This window comes from Oncorhynchus masou, chromosome 29 (assembly GCF_036934945.1).
Source record: "Oncorhynchus masou masou isolate Uvic2021 chromosome 29, UVic_Omas_1.1, whole genome shotgun sequence".
NCBI classification, from domain to species: domain Eukaryota; kingdom Metazoa; phylum Chordata; class Actinopteri; order Salmoniformes; family Salmonidae; genus Oncorhynchus; species Oncorhynchus masou.
Genome location: NC_088240.1, coordinates 60,031,099 through 60,050,035, shown reverse-complemented (window position 1 = coordinate 60,050,035; position 18,937 = coordinate 60,031,099). Strand labels below are relative to the sequence as shown.

The following is an 18,937-nucleotide window of genomic DNA, read 5'->3' as shown; positions in this document are numbered from 1 at the left end:
CAAGCAATTTCTGCATATTGAAACTTTAAGGCCTACCTTCATTACAAGGGTAGGGCTTGCACTAATCCATTTCATGACGCATGTACAGTAGCTGTAAAAGTCAAATCTGGTATCCATCAACATGGTTAGCCTAATTAATAGTCTAATGAAAAAGACGGTAACACTTCTTAAGGGGTCCTTATTACAGTGTAATTACATATGTAATTACACTGTAACATGTATTCTAAACAATTGTAATAATTCATAGTTACCCTGTAACTGGTGGTAATTGCAGCCTGTAATTACAGAGGTGTAACAACGAATGCTTGTTACCATGCTTGTTTCTAATTCCAAAGTTTACAATAACATCCGACTCACCATATTTCAGCCTGCACAAACCACATGATAAGTGTTAGTGAATTGAAAACCGACCACCTCAGTGACCCAACTCTGCAATGGAATTTGATGCCCAGTCCCAATAGCAAACAAACGGGTTAAAAAAAGGTTCACCTAAAAAGAAAAGAGCTTGCAGATCAAACTAACTTTTGAGTCAGTGTTGTTGTACTCGAGACAGTCTTGAGACTACATTTTGAGTGTCTCGATCTTGTCTCATTGTCGGATTGTCGGATGTCAATCTGAGGGTCCAGAGCGCTCTGGAAAAGGTTTTCATCAAAGATCTCTCTGTACTTTGCTCTGTTCATCTTTCCTTCGTTCTTGACTCACAGTCCCTGATGCTGAAAAACATCCCCACAGCATGATTCTGCCACCACCACCACCACCATGCTAGTGATGGTGCCAGGTTTCCTCCAGACGTGACACTATGCATTCAGGCTAAAGAGTTCAATCTTGGTTTCATCAGACCAGAGAATTATGTTTCTCATGGTCTGAGAGTCCTTTAGGTGCCTTTTGGCAAACTCCAAGCGGGCTGTCATGTGCCTTTTAGTGAGGAGTGGTTTGCATCTGGCCACTCTACCATAAAGGCCTGATTGGTAGAGATGGTGCAGAGATGGCTGTCCTTCTGGAATGTTCTCCCATCTCCACGGCGCAACTCTGGAGCTCTGTCAAAGTGACAACCAGGTTCTTGGTCACCTCCCTGACCAAGGCCCTTCTCCCCTGATTGCTCAGTTTGGTCAGACGGCCAGCTCTAGGAAGAGTCTTGGTGGTTCAAACTTTTTCCATTTAAGAATGATGGAGGCCACTGTGTTCTTGGGGACCTTGAATGCTGCAGAAATGTTTTGGTACCCTTCCCCAGATCTGTGCCTCGACACAATCCTGTCTCGGAGCTCTACGGGCAATTCCTTCAACCTCATGGCTTGGTTTTTGCTCTAACATGCATTGTGGGATCCTCGACAGTGGGATCCTTATACAGACAGGTGTGTGCCTTTCCAAATCATGTCCAATCAATGGAATTTACCACAGGTAGACTCCAATCAAGTTGTAGAAACATCTCAAGGATAATCAATGGAAACAAGATGCACCTGAGCTCAATTTCGAGTCTCATAGCAAAAGGTCGGAATACTTATGTAAATAGGTTATTTCTGTTTTTAATTTTGAATAAATTTGCAAAAATTCATAAACTGCTTTCACTTTGTCATTTTGGGTTATTGTGTGTAGATTGAGGATTTTTTTTTTTATCCATCTGAGAATAAGGTTGTAACGTAACAAAATGTGAAAAAAGGGAAGGGGCCTGAATGCTTTCCGAATGCACTGTGTTATCGACATGTTTGCACAGTGGCGAACCTATCGGACCTAGGCCTTCAGTGTGTGACTGAAGTAATGATGCTGAAAAGGCAGCAACAGCAATACCAGCGCACTCATGTAGGAGAGTACACTTTTTGTAAAACACAGAGGGCCAGTGGTGTCGTGGAGGCTATATGCAAGTACAAGCCTTATACCACTTTCTTTTCAGTATATTCCCTTCTTAATCCCCACTGATGCGTATCAAATTAGTGGAGTGGAGATATACAATTGATCAATTATGTAGTACAATAGTGAAATGATGCACAAAGTAGCCTGCACAATCGCAAAGCATGTAAAGTATATTCGCATGCGCTGTATATGTGCGGGCATTCCAACGCACACAGCTCTCAACTGGTTATGAAATGGAGCAGCTCACAGAAGAATGTCATCGGTAGTGGGTAGGGTAGGTAGGAAAGCCGGTTCAATTTATGATATCTACCAGTAAATGCTAACTAAGGCAACAAGGGGTATGCAAACCAGGTATTGAAAAAGTTTGGTCCGAAGTCTTGGTTAGTAGGCTATTTGTGTTCCACTGACATGGTTCAGGTGTCTTTTTTAAGCCCATAACCATGTGTGTGAGGTGTATACTTTTGTTTGAAAGTAGATTTGTTTCAGACTACCAAGAATCACTCTGTGTGACTTTAGCCCACTGCAGTAAAAGGTTAACTTCTTGTTGAAGTTTTTCTTGAAAAGGGAGAAGCTAACAAATTAGCAACAACATCCTACTCAATAACATTTTCTGCAGCCACTGCAAACTAGCATACAACAAAGGATAGCTAGCTATCTGTGGGAAATCTACCATTCTCTTTTTTTTACCCCTTTTTTCTCCCCAACTTTGTGGTTTCCAATTGGTAGTTACAGTCTTGTCTCATCGCTGCAACTCCCGTATGGACTCGGGAGAGGCGAAGGTCGAGAGCCATGCGTCCTCCGAAATACAACCCATCCTGCTTCTTGACACAACGCACATCCAACCCGGAAGCCAGCCGCACCAATGTGTCGGAGGAAACACAGTACACCTGGTGACCTGGTCAGCGTGCACTGCGCCCGGCCCGCCGCAGGAGTCACTAGTGCACAATGAGACAAGGATATCCCTGCCGGCCAACCCCTCCCTAACGACGCTGGCACAATTGTGCGCCGCCCCATGGGCCTCCCGGTCACAGCCGGCTGCGACAGAGCCTGGGCTCGAACCCAGAATCTCTGGTGCCACAGCCTTAGACCACTGCGCCACCCAGGAGACCACTGCGCCACCCGCCAAACTACCATTCTCTATTGTGCAGTGACCTATTGGCCTTTGAGAAGGCAGAAATAGCCATATGTTTTTTGTAAAATCGGTCCCACCCATTACAAGTCAAAATCTGATTGGTTGATTGCACTGTCACTCCAAAATGTTGCCCTAGCACAGTTGAATGGCAGATGCCTTCTTTCTGGCCTAACCAATGGCTGACTTATCGAGCTAGATTTCCCCAGAGACCACAAAAGAAAAATCCTGATTGGATCTTTTATCTCTTCAGTGTTAACCCTTCCCAACAAAAAATTGGAGAGATTAAAAAACTCTTAAAGAGCGTGTGAATTTTTTTAGCTTTTTGTTAAAAATAGAGCAAAATTTCAACGTCCTGCTACTCATGCCAGGAATATAGTATATACATATGATTTAGTATGTGTGGATAGAAAACACTCTGAAGTTTCTAAAACTGGTTAAATCATGTCTGTGACTATAACAGAACGTCTGTAGCAGGCAAAACCCCAAGGAAACTGTTCACAAAAAAACACAAAAAAATATCACTCCGCCAGTCTCTGTATTGTCTATGGCAAGAGAAAATAGATACGGCCCAGTTTACAGTTCCTACAGCTTCCGCACGATGTCGCCAGTGTTGGGAATTGGGTTGAAGTTAATCCTTGGTGAAATGAGAAATAGGCACTTCCTGTCATCGAGTACACAAGAGAAAGTTATGGAAGAGAGAAAATCGTCCATGATTTGTTGACTTGCTGCTATTGAATACAGATCGCTCCGTGATCAATTTGATCGATTATTAACGTTTACTAATACCTAAAGTTGGATTACAAAAGTAGTTTGAAGTGTTTTGTCAAAGTTTTTTTCCTGGATCAGACGGTCTACATAATTTCATTTTGGGTATACATGGACTGATTTAATCGAAAAAAAGACCCAATTGTAATGTTTATGGGACATATAGGAGTGCCAACAAAGAAGCTCATCAAAGGTAATGAATGTTTTATATTTTATTTCTGCGTTTTGTGTAGTGCCGGCTACGCAAATTATTTTGTTTAGGTCCCCTTCGTGTATTTCGGGGGGTTGCATGCTATCAGATAATAGCTTCTCATGCTTTCGCCGAAAAGCATTTTAAAAATCTGACATGTTGGCTAGATTCACAACGAGTGTAGCTTTAATTGAGTACCCTGCATGTGTGTTTTAATGAAAGTTTGAGTTTTATCGAGTACTATTACTTGTCACTCTGAAATTTCCCCTGATGTTGATCCCTGTACAGGGACAGCAGCCATAAAAAGCAGCCATCCAAACATAATTAAAAATAATAATATAATTCAAATCATAATTATTATTTTATAAGAAGGCCCTCTTTGTTCCCACTGTGTTTGGGTTAGTAATAATTTGTAGAGTGGCTCAATTTGCACCCAGCATGCTTTTTCTTTAACCATTCGAAATGTCTAAAGAATCCATATGTCCTTCTGAAATATGAACACAGAAATGCTCCCCCTCCCCCCCCCCCCGTTCTTGCAAGCTGACGTTAGCTAGAGTTTTGTCTTTAACCATTAACAACCTCGAAATGTCTAAAGAATCCATATGTCCTTCTGAAATATGAACACAGAAATGTCATTTTTCATATTTGAAAATGACATATTCATTGAACAGAAGGGAACTGCTATGGGTATTAAAATGGCACCAAATTATGCCAACTGAATGTGGGGTTGTTTGAGAGGAACGTGATTTTCAGCCCTAACAATCCATTATTGCACCATATCAGACTCTGGAAACAAATAAAATGAAATAGTATGTCACATGCTCCGAATACAACAGGTGTTGACCTTACAGGTGTTGACCTTACAGGTGTTGACCTTACAGTGAAATGCTTACTTACCAGCCCCTAACCAACAATGCAGTTTAAAAAATATGAATAAGAATAAGAAATAAAAAAGAACAAGTAATTAAAGAGCAGCAGTAAAATAACAATAGCGAGACGATATACAGAGGGTACCGGTACAGAGTCAATGTGCGGGGGCAGTGGTTAATCAAGGTAATTGAGGTAATATGTACATGTAGATAGAGTTATTAAAGTGACTATGCATAGATAATAACAGAGAGTAGCAGCGGCGTAAAAGATGGGGTGGAGGGGGGTGCAATGCAAATAGTCTGGGGTAGCCATTTGATTAGATGTTCAGGTGTCATGTCTTGGGGTAGAAGCTGTTTAGAAGCCTCTTGGACCTAGACTTGGCGCTCTGGTACCGCTTGCCGTGCTGTAGCAAAGACAACAGTCTACGACTAGGGTGGCTGGAGTATTTGACCATTTTTAGGGCCTTCCTCTGACACTGGTATAGAGGTCCTGCATGGCAGGAAACTTGGCCCCAGTGATGTACTGTACTCTGTACTGCCTTGCAGTCAGATGCCCGGGCAGTTGCCATACCAGGCAGTGATGAAACCAGATGCTCTCAATGTTGCAGCTGGAGAACCTATTGAGGATCTGAGGACCCATGACATCTTTTCAGTCTCCTGAGGGGGAATAGGTTTTGTCATGCTCTCTTCACAACTGTCTTGGTGTGCTTGGAGCATGTTAGTTTGTTGGTGAGGAACTTGGACGCTCTCAACCACAGCCCCTTTGATGAAAATGGGGGAATGCTTGGTCCTCCTTTTCCTGTAGTCCACAATCATCTCCTTTGTCTTGATCATGTTGAGGGAGAGGTTGTTATCCTGGCACCACACGGCCAGGTCTCTGACCTCCTCCCTATAGGCTCTCGTCGTTGTCGGTGATCAGGCCTACCACTGTTGTGTCACCTACAAACTTAATGATGGTGTTGGAGTCGTGCCTGGCTGTGCAGTCATGAGTAAACAGAGAGTACAGGCGGGGTCTGAGGGGTCCCTGTGTTGAGGATCAGCGTGTCGGATTTGTTGTGACCTACCCTTACAACCTGGGGGCGGCCCATCAGGAAGTCTAGGATCCAGTTGCAGAGGGAGGTGTTTAGTCCCAGGGTCCTTAGTGCCCTCAAAGCTAATCAATAAGCTATGGTGTTGAACGCTGAGCTGTAGTCAATGAATTCTCACATAGGTGTTCCTTTTGTCCAGGTGGGAAAGGGCAGTGTGGAGTGCAATAGAGATAGCGTCATCTGTAGATCTGTATGCAAATTGGAGTGGGTCTAAGGTTTCTGGGATAATGGTGTTGATGTCAGCCTTTCAAAGCACTTCATGGCTACATACGTGAGTGCTATGGGTCAGTAGTCATTTAGGCAGGATAGCTTAGTGTTATTGGACACAGGCACTATGGTGTTCTGCTTCAAACATGTTGGTATTACAGACTCGGACAGGGAAAGGTTGAAAATGTCAGTGAAGACACTTGCTAGTTGGTCAGCGCATGCTCGTAGTACACGTTCTGGTAATCCGTCTGGCCCTTCGGCTTACTTACATCGGCTGTGCAGAACATGATCACACAGTCTTCCGGAACAGCTGATGCTCTCATGCATGTTTCAGTGTTATTTACCTCGAAGCGAGCATAGAAATAGTTTAGCTTGTCTGGTAGGCTTGGGTCACTGGGCAGCTCTCAGCTGGGCTTACCTTTGTAGTCTGTAATGGTTTACAAGCCCTGCCACATCCGGCAAGCATCAGAGTCAGTGTAGTACGATTCAATCTTAGTCCTGTATTGACGCTTTGCCTGTTTGATGATTCGTCGGAGGGCATAGCGGGATTTCTTATAAGAGTCCCTCTCCTTGAAAGTGGCAGCTCTAGCCTTTAGCTCAGTGCGGATGTAACCTGTAAATCCATGGCTTCTGGTTGGGGTATGTACTGTACGTACGGTCACTGTGGGGACGATGTCATCGATACACTTATTGATGAAGCCAATGACTGGTGTGGTGTACTCCTCAATGCCATCAGAGGAATCCCAGAACAAATTCCAGTCTATGCTAGCAAAACAGTCCTGTAGCTTAGCATCTGTTTCATCTGACCACTTTTTTATTGACCGAGTCACTGGTTCTTCCTGCTTTAATTTGATTTGTCAACAGGAATCAGGGAGATAGTATTATGGTCAGATTTGCCAAATGGAGGGTGAGGGAGAGCTTGGTACATGTTTCTGTGTGTTGAGTAAAGGTGGTCTAGAGGTTTTTTTTCCCTTTGGATGCATATTTAACATGCTGATAGAAATTTGGTAAAACAGATTTAAGTTTCCCTGCATTAAAGTCCCCAGTCACTAGGAGCACTGCCTCTGGATGAGCTTTTTCCCGTTTGCTTATGGCGAAATACAGCTCATTGAATGCGGTCTTAGTGCCAGCATTGGTCTGTGGTAGTTTGTAGACAGCTATTAAAAATACAGATGAAAACTCTCTAGTTAAATAGTGTGGTCTACCGTTTATCATGAGATACTCTACCTCCAGGCAAGCAAAACCTTGAGACTTCCTTCAATATCGTGCACCAGCTGTTGTTTACAAATAAACATAGTCCGCCCCCTCTTGTCTTACCAGACGCCGCTGTTCTATCCTGCCTAGCTAACATGCAATCATTGGAATATAAAATCGATGACCTACGAGGAAGATTTAACTGCCAACGGGACAGTAATACAAACAGCCAGCTGTATGTTGATAATGTCATCGTTCATCCACGACTTGGTGAAGCATAAGATATTACAGTTTTTAATGTCCCGTTGGTAGTTTAATCTTCGTCGTAGGTCGTCGATTTTATTTTCCAATGATTGCATGTTAGCTAGGAGAACGGATGGCAATGGGGGTTTATTCAATCGCCTAAGAATCCTCAGACTGCAGCCCGACCTCTGTCCTCATTTTTTTCCGTCTTCTCTTCACGCAAATTACAGGGATTTGGGCCTTCAAACGCTTCATTGATGCCGTATTCATTCTATTACAGAGCACAGCAGGAGAACTTCATCAATTCCACTCCTTAATCAATACAAGCAGTAAACCTTTGAAATTCCCCCTCACCTTTGATGCGAATGAAATACGTTTTCTTTACATTTTGATTAAGAGGGAGGGGGTGGTTTTAGCACGGATCTATACAAGACGCCGACAGACAGGAATTCCCTGTTATGAGGAGACAGCTTCCACCCTACACCCCTAAAAAAAGAGCCTCCCCGTTACCCAATACAGTTGCACATGCAGGATTTGTAGTACACAGGGTGACTATGACAAACAAGCCGACTGTCTGGATTAGCGTTTCAGACAGCAGGGTTACCCAGAGGAATGGCTGCAAGACGCAAGGGAACGTTATAAAAATATGCCCAAGGATGACAGCCTCACGCCCAAAACCTCCCCGCCCTCCTGACCAACGTGTTAAATGCTTCCTTCAATACTCCCCACTTGGTAAACAGTTTGACCACATCATTAAAAAGCCCTGGCACATATTGAGCACTGATCCACAACTGGGGGAAAAAGGTTAAAGCCTCCGCGGGTCGTCTTCAGACAATCCCCCAACATCAGTGGTGAGGTCTGATCTTCCTCCAATGGCACGTGATACCGTTCTAGACAATGTGCCAGACGGTCACTTTAGATGTGGCGGATGTACCCAGTGTAACTTTACAAACAAATGCACAATGTTCAATCACCCTATTACGGGCAAGGCAATTTTAAGTTACAAAAATGGGAAAAAAACTGATCACATGTATTTGTGGTGTATGCTATGTAGGAAAAACAAACGAGCTCTGAAAACAAGGATAGCAGAACACAGGAGTCATATCAGTACCCTTGATCAGAGAAACCTTGTGGCTGCGCATTTCATGGAGGCTCGTCACAACATTAGCTCTTTGAGACACATTGGCATCGAACATGTTAAAACTTCTAGTTTTGAGGAGAATTGTATTAGAGAATTGTATTAGATTCACCATTTGTGTACCACGTCTCCTCGAGTTTACATTAATATGTCACTTTGATTTGTCTTACCTTCCAGGTTACCCACTAGGTCATTTTGTAAATATATATTATTTTCTGGAACTACTACGTGTACCCATCTCATTGTTATTAAATGATTAGAGATACACAACTTGTTTTTGCACCCACCATGCGTCATGTCCGCAGATGGTCACATGAGGTGAAATGTGTATATTTTGGAACGTGAGCACTCAGTTAGTTTGACCTGACCAAGATCCGTTTCGGATCGAAACGTTGTCAATAAATCAGTGAATTGGGAGATTTAAAAGCGTGCGGGCCATCTTCTTCTAGAACTATACACATCATCCTGGAGCCGCCACCTCCCGCTACTAATTTTACTTTCCATTCAGGCAAATGTTTTGTGATGCTTCTTTGGGAAATCTGTCAACTTTCATTTTCAAAAATAGATTTGTCCTCGGTCGTAATTTTGAGCAGGGGAAAACAACTACACTACGTTAGCTAGCTTTATCTAGCTAGCCTTTTACAGCCGCGATGGAACAGCTGTTGTTTTCAAACGCATCGGAAGTTCTTTGGGATTCCAGGGTTCACTTCTGCTCCTCCTCACAAATGTCTATGCTATCTTTGTTCATACATAAGCACATACAGACTCACCTCAATATATGTAGAGTATGTTCCGTAGTTTCCCTGGCGCCATGTGGTCACCTCGGCAGAGAGCTCTGTAAATATTGTACTTATGTACTTTTTTGTTGTTGCATTTTTGTGGGTGGGGGAGAGAGGGTTGACTGTTGTGGGGGTTGATCACTTACTGTACATCTTATGGTCTTGAGTCTCAGAGTTGCAGAATTGGGATCAAAAGTCATATTTTTGTCTTATAGTTAGCTATCTGACTGGCTGTTTGGATTCAAATAATTATAATAATTATAGCTTAATCTATCTGGAAGAATTAAAACAAGTACTGGATGCTGTGGCCAGAGATGGCAGAAGAGGCTCGGGGACTGTTCTTAACCACTGCCAAGATGTAGTGGCTTTTTGTGCACTTTTCAGCAGCCGTAGCATCATCCAGGCAATGGAGGACCAGTACTTACAGAAGAGCGAGTCATATGGAGGAAAAGCAGATGCGCTGCACTGAAAAAGCGCTCCGGGCCTGTTTGTCAGACTGTCTTTGTTTCTCTCTGTCTGTTCTACTGATGCCCCCTCCCTCCGCTGAAGCTACACTGCCTTTCCAATCCAAACTGCCTCAACTCCCAGCCTTTCATCCCAAGCCAAATAGAGACATTCAATATCCATCTCTACCATCTAAATTTAAATGTGTTGTTTCTTTGTTTTAATTGTTATGTGCTTGGAGATTCTTTTCTGTGATGAAAAGCGCTATTCAAGTGAAATAAATGATTATTAATAAATGATCTGGGTCTTGTCTCATCCCCTGTTTCCCCCCCCCCTCCATCTCAAAGGTGTAAAATCGACGAGGAGGTGACCCACAAGGCGTGGTTGAACCGCTCAAACATCCTGTTTGCGGGGACAGACAAGTGGTCGCTGGACAGACGGGTGTCGCTGGTCAACAGTAACACTAGTGACTTCTCCATCCAGATAGAGAGGGTGGAGGTGGCTGACGAGGGGCTGTACACCTGCAGCTTCCAGGCCAGCAACAAGCCCCGCATTGCCCACGTCTTCCTCATTGTCCAAGGTGAGTCCCTGGTGGGGGGTGGGGGGGGGGGTGGGATAGAATAAAACACTGTTTTAAATCTCAAACCCAAATCATCCCAACGTGCCTGACATTGGTTGCGTATATCAATGAATTTGTCAAAGGATATTTAAAACATGCTCATTTGGGGGATATGGACGTTGTTTCTGGACAAGAACAGCATAACGAGTTAGGATTTGGTGACAGCAGCCAGGGGGGAAACCAAAAAAGCATGGCTTTATCGTTCTCTTTGTCCATTGACTGTTTACAGGGTAAGTATGCAAATATTTAGATGTATTAGCCCTTTAATTGCTATATTTGAATGTGTTTACAGTACTTATTGTACTTGGTTCTGTAATGGGCACGTGCCACATTATTTACGGGATTATTTATTCACCTCCAGGTTTTAGTCCAGCAATTGTAAACACAGCTTTACTTTTACTTTACAAAAAAAATGTAAAGTGACCCAAGGCCTTTGTTAGTGTTGTGCAGTGGATGGAGCCTTGGACTGAGCAAAGAAGGCAGCCAACCGAGTCCTTAGAAACTGTGCCTCGAGCCAATACATTAGCACTGATGCAAGTTTACCTCAGAACTGAGAAGGGTGGGTAGATCCTGGGGTAAGTGGGTAAGACGATATGGGCGGCTATACAGTAGGCTGTCCAACTGCCTGACTGAATAATTGACAGTGCAGGACCAGATCTGGGCCTATCGTCAAGGCAACGGTGGAATGAGTGAGAGTTTGACTGATCCTGAGTGACGTGATTTATTGGCGCCCGGCTGCTCGGCTGATGGATTGCAGACCTTTTCTCCCTGCATGTGTCAATTGTTATGTATATTGTACCTTGTGTACTAGCATATCACAGTAATACAAGGCTGGCGGAATAAAAATGAAAAATATTAGAGTATATATCAACAGCCAACACACAAACACACCATGCTGCTGCAGAGATGGAGAGAGAGAGAGCAAGCTGGGCACGTTTCAGCAGTCTAGTGACTGTGTGTGTGTGTGTGTGTGTGTGTGTGTGTGTGTGTGTGTGTGTGTGTGTGTGTGTGTGTGTGTGTGTGTGTGTGTGTGTGTGTGTGTGTGTGTGTGTGTGTGTGTGTGTGTGTGTGTGTGTGTGTGCAGGGTGCAGGCAGGATTACCCAGAAGGCTAAGCCAGCCACTCTCCAACAGACTGTTCACACAGTGCAGGCGCCAAGGAGAAGCATTTATCCGCAGGGCAAATGGGCACACAGATGACCATGTTTCCCTAGTTTCCAAGTCACCTCCAATTTCAGTCTTAACCGCGATATCACACAATATAATTACACCCCAGAGTCAATGCATCAAACAGTGAAGGCCACGGTGGGGTAGCGATGGCTCCAATCTTTGCTTTATCACGAGAGTATTTTCGCCTGGCCAGAGTTAAAAATGGGATCCTGTAGTTAGATGCTTCGCAGAAAAACAGCCTCATGGCCAAGCTCATTAAAAGCAACGATAATGGGCCATTTAAATTCAAGGGCCATCTAGTTATCTATCTAACTATATGCATAGTGCCTGCTCTGGAATGGCAATTTAGAGCAAAACAGCATTTGATGGTGGTCATGCTGTGAAAAGGAAAAAACAAAGCAACTACCAAAGAGAGAAACTTCTAGACCTTGAGTGAAGATTTCCATCCCTATATTCAACACCAAAGTGAAGAACATTCTATAGCTTTGTCTTGTTATAATAGTAGTCAGAGAATCCGCGTTTGTCATTAGTAGTATTTTATTTTGGTAACCCCTTGCTTTTATGCTTGTCATTTCAGTTTTATACCTTGTTTATACCTTGCAAACAGTGACGGGAGGGCAGCTTAGGTCTAGTTTCTCTTTTTTGTCAAGTCATGACTGTCAACCAAACCCAACTCTTTCGTCTTGCAGTGCCAGCCAGAATCGTCAACATCTCTCAAGACGTGTCAGTGAACGAGGGGGGCAACGTATACCTCTTCTGTCTGGCGGTGGGACGACCTGAACCCACTGTCACCTGGAAGGAGAACAAATGTAAGACGCCTGTCTCTGTCTCCTGTAGTACCAAGTCATCATGTCTCCTCTCCCAGTTGTCTGTCCCTTTACCAGTCCCTGTCTCCTGTCGTAGTACCCAGTCCTCATGTCTCCTCTCCCAGTTGTCTGTCCCTTTCCCAGTCTCTGTCTCCTGTCGTAGTACCCAGTCCTCATGTCTCCTCTCCCAGTTGTCTGTCCCTTTCCCAGTCTCTGTCTCCTGTCGTAGTACCCAGTCCTCATGTCTCCTCTCCCAGTTGTCTGTCCCTTTAACAGTCTCTGTCTCCTGTCGTAGTACCCAGTCCTCATGTCTCCTCTCCCAGTTGTCTGTCCCTTTCCCTGTCTCTGTCTCCTGTCGTAGTACCCAGTCCTCATGTCTCCTCTCCCAGTTGTCTGTCCCTTTCCCAGTCTCTGTCTCCTGTAGTACCCAGTCCTCATGTCCCTTCTCCCAGTTGTCTGTCCCTTTAACAGTCTCTGTCTCCTGTCGTAGTACCCAGTCCTCATGTCTCCTCTCCCAGTTGCCTGTCCCTTTACCAGTCCTTGTCTCCTGTCGTAGTACCCATTCCTCATGTCTCCTCTCCCAGTTGTCTGTCACTTTCCCTGTCTCTGTCTCCTGTCGTAGTACCCAGTCCTCATGTCTCCTCTCCCAGTTGTCTGTCCCTTTCTCTCTGTCTCCTGTCCCAGTCCTCTGTCCCTTTCCCAGTTGTCTCCCTTTACCAGTCTGTCTCCTGTCGTAGTACCCAGTCCTCATGTCTCCTCTCCCAGTTGTCTGTCCCTTTCCCAGTCTCTGTCTCCTGTCGTAGTACCCAGTCCTCATGTCTCCTCTCCCAGTTGTCTGTCCCTTTCCCAGTCTCTGTCTCCTGTCATAGTACCCAGTCCTCATGTCTCCTCTCCCAGTTGTCTGTCCCTTTCCCAGTCTCTGTCTCCTGTCATAGTACCCAGTCCTCATGTCTCCTCTCCCAGTTGTCTGTCCCTTTCCCAGTCTCTGTCTCTGTCTCCTGTCTCCTCTCCCAGTTGTCTGTCCCTTTCCCAGTCTCTGTCTCCTGTAGTACCCAGTCCTCATGTCTCCTCTCCCAGTTGTCTGTCCCTTTCCCAGTCTCTGTCTCCTGTCGTAGTACCCAGTCCTCATGTCTCCTCTCCCAGTTGTCTGTCCCTTTCCCAGTCTCTGTCTCCTGTCGTAGTACCCAGTCCTCATGTCTCCTCTCCCAGTTGTCTGTCCCTTTCCCAGTCTCTGTCTCCTGTCGTAGTACCCAGTCCTCATGTCTCCTCTCCCAGTTGTCTGTCCCTTTCCCAGTCCCTGTCTCCTGTCATAGTACCCAGTCCTCATGTCTCCTCTCCCAGTTGTCTGTCCCTTTCCCAGTCTCTGTCTCCTGTCTGTACCCAGTCCTCATGTCCCTTCTCCCAGTTGTCTGTCCCTTTCCCAGTCCCTGTCTCCTGTCGTAGTACCCAGTCCTCATGTCTCCTCTCCCAGTTGTCTGTCCCTTTCCCAGTCCCTGTCTCCTCGTAGTACCCAGTCCTCATGTCTCCTCTCCCAGTTGTCTGTCCCTTTCCCAGTCTCTGTCTCCTGTCATAGTACCCAGTCCTCATGTCTCCTCTCCCAGTTGTCTGTCCCTTTCCCAGTCTCTGTCTCCTGTCATAGTACCCAGTCCTCATGTCTCCTCTCCCAGTTGTCTGTCCCTTTCCCAGTCTCTGTCTCCTGTCGTAGTACCCAGTCCTCATGTCTCCTCTCCCAGTTGTCTGTCCCTTTCCCAGTCTCTGTCTCCTGTCGTAGTACCCAGTCCTCATGTCTCCTCTCCCAGTTGTCTGTCCCTTTCCCAGTCTCTGTCTCCTGTCGTAGTACCCAGTCCTCATGTCTCCTCTCCCAGTTGTCTGTCCCTTTCCCAGTCTCTGTCTCCTGTCATAGTACCCAGTCCTCATGTCTCCTCTCCCAGTTGTCTGTCCCTTTCCCAGTCTCTGTCTCCTGTCATAGTACCCAGTCCTCATGTCTCCTCTCCCAGTTGTCTGTCCCTTTCCCAGTCTCTGTCTCCTGTCATAGTACCCAGTCCTCATGTCTCCTCTCCCAGTTGTCTGTCCCTTTCCCAGTCTCTGTCTCCTGTCGTAGTACCCAGTCCTCATGTCTCCTCTCCCAGTTGTCTGTCCCTTTCCCAGTCTCTGTCTCCTGTCGTAGTACCCAGTCCTCATGTCTCCTCTCCCAGTTGTCTATCCCTTTACCAGTCTCTGTCTCCTGTCGTAGTACCCAGTCCTCATGTCTCCTCTCCCAGTTGTCTGTCCCTTTCCCAGTCCCTGTCTCCTGTCGTAGTACCCAGTCCTCATGTCTCCTCTCCCAGTTGTCTGTCCCTTTACCAGTCCCTGTCTCCTGTCGTAGTACCCAGTCATCATGTCTCCTCTCCCAGTTGTCTGTCCCTTTACCAGTCCCTGTCTCCTGTCGTAGTACACAGTCCTCATGTCTCCTCTCCCAGTTGCCTGTCCCTTTACCAGTCCTTGTCTCCCATCGTAGTACCCAGTCCTCATGTCTCCTCTCCCAGTTGCCTGTCCCTTTCCTTGTCTCCTGTCATAGTAGTAGTCCTCAGTCCCTTTACCAGTCTTGTCTGTCTCCTGTCGTAGTACCCAGTCCTCATGTCCCTTCTCCCAGTTGTCTGTCCCTTTACCAGTCCCTGTCTCCTGTCGTAGTACCCAGTCCTCATGTCTCCTCTCCCAGTTGTCTGTCCCTTTCCCAGTCCCTGTCTCCTGTCGTAGTACCCAGTCCTCATGTCTCCTCTCCCAGTTGTCTGTCCCTTTCCCAGTCTCTGTCTCCTGTCATAGTACCCAGTCCTCATGTCTCCTCTCCCAGTTGTCTGTCCCTTTCCCAGTCTCTGTCTCCTGTCATAGTACCCAGTCCTCATGTCTCCTCTCCCAGTTGTCTGTCCCTTTCCCAGTCTCTGTCTCCCGTCGTAGTACCCAGTCCTCATGTCTCCTCTCCCAGTTGTCTGTCCCTTTCCCAGTCTCTGTCTCCTGTAGTACCCAGTCCTCATGTCCCTTCTCCCAGTTGTCTGTCCCTTTACCAGTCCCTGTCTCCTGTCGTAGTACCCAGTCCTCATGTCTCCTCTCCCAGTTGTCTGTCCCTTTCCCAGTCTCTGTCTCCTGTCATAGTACCCAGTCCTCATGTCTCCTCTCCCAGTTGTCTGTCCCTTTCCCAGTCTCTGTCTCCTGTCATAGTACCCAGTCCTCATGTCTCCTCTCCCAGTTGTCTGTCCCTTTCCCAGTATCTGTCTCCTGTCATAGTACCCAGTCCTCATGTCTCCTCTCCCAGTTGTCTGTCCCTTTCCCAGTCTCTGTCTCCCGTCGTAGTTCCCAGTCCTCATGTCTCCTCTCCCAGTTGTCTGTCCCTTTCCCAGTCTCTGTCTCCTGTCGTAGTACCCAGTCCTCATGTCTCCTCTCCCAGTTGTCTGTCCCTTTCCCAGTCTCTGTCTCCTGTCGTAGTACCCAGTCCTCATGTCTCCTCTCCCAGTTGTCTGTCCCTTTCCCAGTCCCTGTCTCCTGTCGTAGTACCCAGTCCTCATGTCTCCTCTCCCAGTTGTCTGTCCCTTTCCCAGTCTCTGTCTCCTGTCGTAGTACCCAGTCATCATGTCTCCTCTCCCAGTTGTCTGTCCCTTTACCAGTCCCTGTCTCCTGTCGTAGTACACAGTCCTCATGTCTCCTCTCCCAGTTGCCTGTCCCTTTACCAGTCCCAGTGTCTCCCCATCGTAGTACCCAGTCCTCATGTCTCTTCTCCCAGTTGCCTGTCCCTTTACCAGTCCTTGTCTCCTGTCGTAGTACCCAGTCCTCATGTCTCCTCTCCCAGTTGTCTGTCCCTTTCCCAGTCTCTGTCCCTGTCCTCATAGTACCCAGTCCTCATGTCTCCTCTCCCAGTTGTCTGTCCCTTTCCCAGTCTCTGTCTCCTGTCGTAGTACCCAGTCCTCATGTCTCCTCTCCCAGTTGTCTGTCCCTTTCCCAGTCTCTGTCTCCTGTCATAGTACCCAGTCCTCATGTCTCCTCTCCCAGTTGTCTGTCCCTTTCCCAGTCTCTGTCTCCTGTCATAGTACCCAGTCCTCATGTCTCCTCTCCCAGTTGTCTGTCCCTTTCCCAGTCTCTGTCTCCTGTCGTAGTACCCAGTCCTCATGTCTCCTCTCCCAGTTGTCTGTCCCTTTCCCAGTCTCTGTCTCCTGTCCCCAGTCCTCATGTCCCTCTCCCAGTTGTCTGTCCCTTTCCCAGTCTCTGTCTCCTGTCATAGTACCCAGTCCTCATGTCTCCTCTCCCAGTTGTCTGTCCCTTTCCCAGTCTCTGTCTCCTGTCGTAGTACCCAGTCCTCATGTCTCCTCTCCCAGTTGTCTGTCCCTTTCCCAGTCTCTGTCTCCTGTCATAGTACCCAGTCCTCATGTCTCCTCTCCCAGTTGTCTGTCCCTTTCCCAGTCTCTGTCTCCTGTCCTCATAGTACCCAGTCCTCATGTCTCCTCTCCCAGTTGTCTGTCCCTTTCCCAGTCTCTGTCTCCTGTCGTAGTACCCAGTCCTCATGTCTCCTCTCCCAGTTGTCTGTCCCTTTCCCAGTCTCTGTCTCCTGTCGTAGTACCCAGTCCTCATGTCTCCTCTCCCAGTTGTCTGTCCCTTTCCCAGTCTCTGTCTCCTGTCGTAGTACCCAGTCCTCATGTCTCCTCTCCCAGTTGTCTGTCCCTTTCCCAGTCTCTGTCTCCTGTCGTAGTACCCAGTCCTCATGTCTCCTCTCCCAGTTGTCTGTCCCTTTACCAGTCTCTGTCTCCTGTCGTAGTACCCAGTCATCATGTCTCCTCTCCCAGTTGTCTGTCCCTTTACCAGTCCCTGTCTCCTGTCGTAGTACACAGTCCTCATGTCTCCTCTCCCAGTTGCCTGTCCCTTTACCAGTCCTTGTCTCCCATCGTAGTACCCAGTCCTCATGTCTCCTCTCCCAGTTGCCTGTCCCTTTACCAGTCCTTGTCTCCCGTCGTAGTACCCAGTCCTCATGTCTCCTCTCCCAGTTGTCTGTCCCTTTCCCAGTCTCTGTCTCCTGTCATAGTACCCAGTCCTCATGTCTGCTCTCCCAGTTGTCTGTCCCTTTCCCAGTCTCTGTCCCCTGTCGTAGTACCCAGTCCTCATGTCTCCTCTCCCAGTTGTCTGTCCCTTTCCCAGTCTCTGTCTCCTGTCGTAGTACCCAGTCCTCATGTCTCCTCTCCCAGTTGTCTGTCCCTTTCCCAGTCTCTGTCTCCTGTCGTAGTACCCAGTCCTCATGTCTCCTCTCCCAGTTGTCTGTCCCTTTCCCAGTCTCTGTCTCCTGTCATAGTACCCAGTCCTCATGTCTCTCTCCCAGTTGTCTGTCCCTTTCCCAGTCTCCTCCTGTCATGTCTCCTCATGTCTCCTCTCCCAGTTGTCTGTCCCTTTCCCAGTCTCTGTCTCCTGTCGTAGTACCCAGTCCTCATGTCTCCTCTCCCAGTTGTCTGTCCCTTTCCCAGTCTCTGTCTCCTGTCATAGTACCCAGTCCTAATGTCTCCTCTCCCAGTTGTCTGTCCCTTTCCCAGTCTCTGTCTCCTGTCGTAGTACCCAGTCCTCATGTCTCCTCTCCCAGTTGTCTGTCCCTTTCCCAGTCCCTGTCTCCTGTCGTAGTACCCAGTCCTCATGTCTCCTCTCCCAGTTGTCTGTCCCTTTCCCAGTCTCTGTCTCCTGTCGTAGTACCCAGTCCTCATGTCTCCTCTCCCAGTTGTCTGTCCCTTTCCCAGTCTCTGTCTCCTGTCGTAGTACCCAGTCCTCATGTCTCCTCTCCCAGTTGTCTGTCCCTTTCCCAGTCTCTGTCTCCTGTCGTAGTACCCAGTCCTCATGTCTCCTCTCCCAGTTGTCTGTCCCTTTCCCAGTCTCTGTCTCCTGTCGTAGTACCCAGTCCTCATGTCTCCTCTCCCAGTTGTCTGTCCCTTTCCCAGTCTCTGTCTCCTGTCGTAGTACCCAGTCCTCATGTCTCCTCTCCCAGTTGTCTGTCCCTTTACCAGTCTCTGTCTCCTGTCGTAGTACCCAGTCCTCATGTCTCCTCTCCCAGTTGTCTTCCCTTTCCCAGTCTCTGTCTCCCTCATGTGTCGTAGTACCCAGTCCTCATGTCTCCTCTCCCAGTTGTCTGTCCCTTTCCCAGTCTCTGTCTCCTGTCATAGTACCCAGTCCTCATGTCTCCTCTCCCAGTTGTCTGTCCCTTTCCCAGTCTCTGTCTCCTGTCGTAGTACCCAGTCCTCATGTCTCCTCTCCCAGTTGTCTGTCCCTTTCCCAGTCTCTGTCTCCTGTCGTAGTACCCAGTCCTCATGTCTCCTCTCCCAGTTGTCTGTCCCTTTAGTCTCTGTCTCCTGTCGTAGTACCCAGTCCTCATGTCTCCTCTCCCTGTCGTAGTTGTCTGTCCCCAGTTGTCTGTCCCTTTCCCAGTCTCTGTCTCCTGTCATAGTACCC

The 18,937-nt window shown here is 47.2% G+C and overlaps 1 protein-coding gene across 1 annotated transcript in view; it reads left to right on the top strand.

Annotated features, from left to right (window-relative positions):
• iglon5 (IgLON family member 5) overlaps positions 1-18,937 on the top strand; it is a 223,623-nt gene that overhangs the window by 164,158 nt on the left and 40,528 nt on the right. Inside the window, exons 3-4 of the mRNA XM_064945475.1 lie at positions 10,245-10,477; positions 12,374-12,493. Of these exons, the coding sequence (XP_064801547.1) occupies positions 10,245-10,477; positions 12,374-12,493 (353 nt within the window). The remainder of the gene's footprint in view (positions 1-10,244; positions 10,478-12,373; positions 12,494-18,937) is intronic.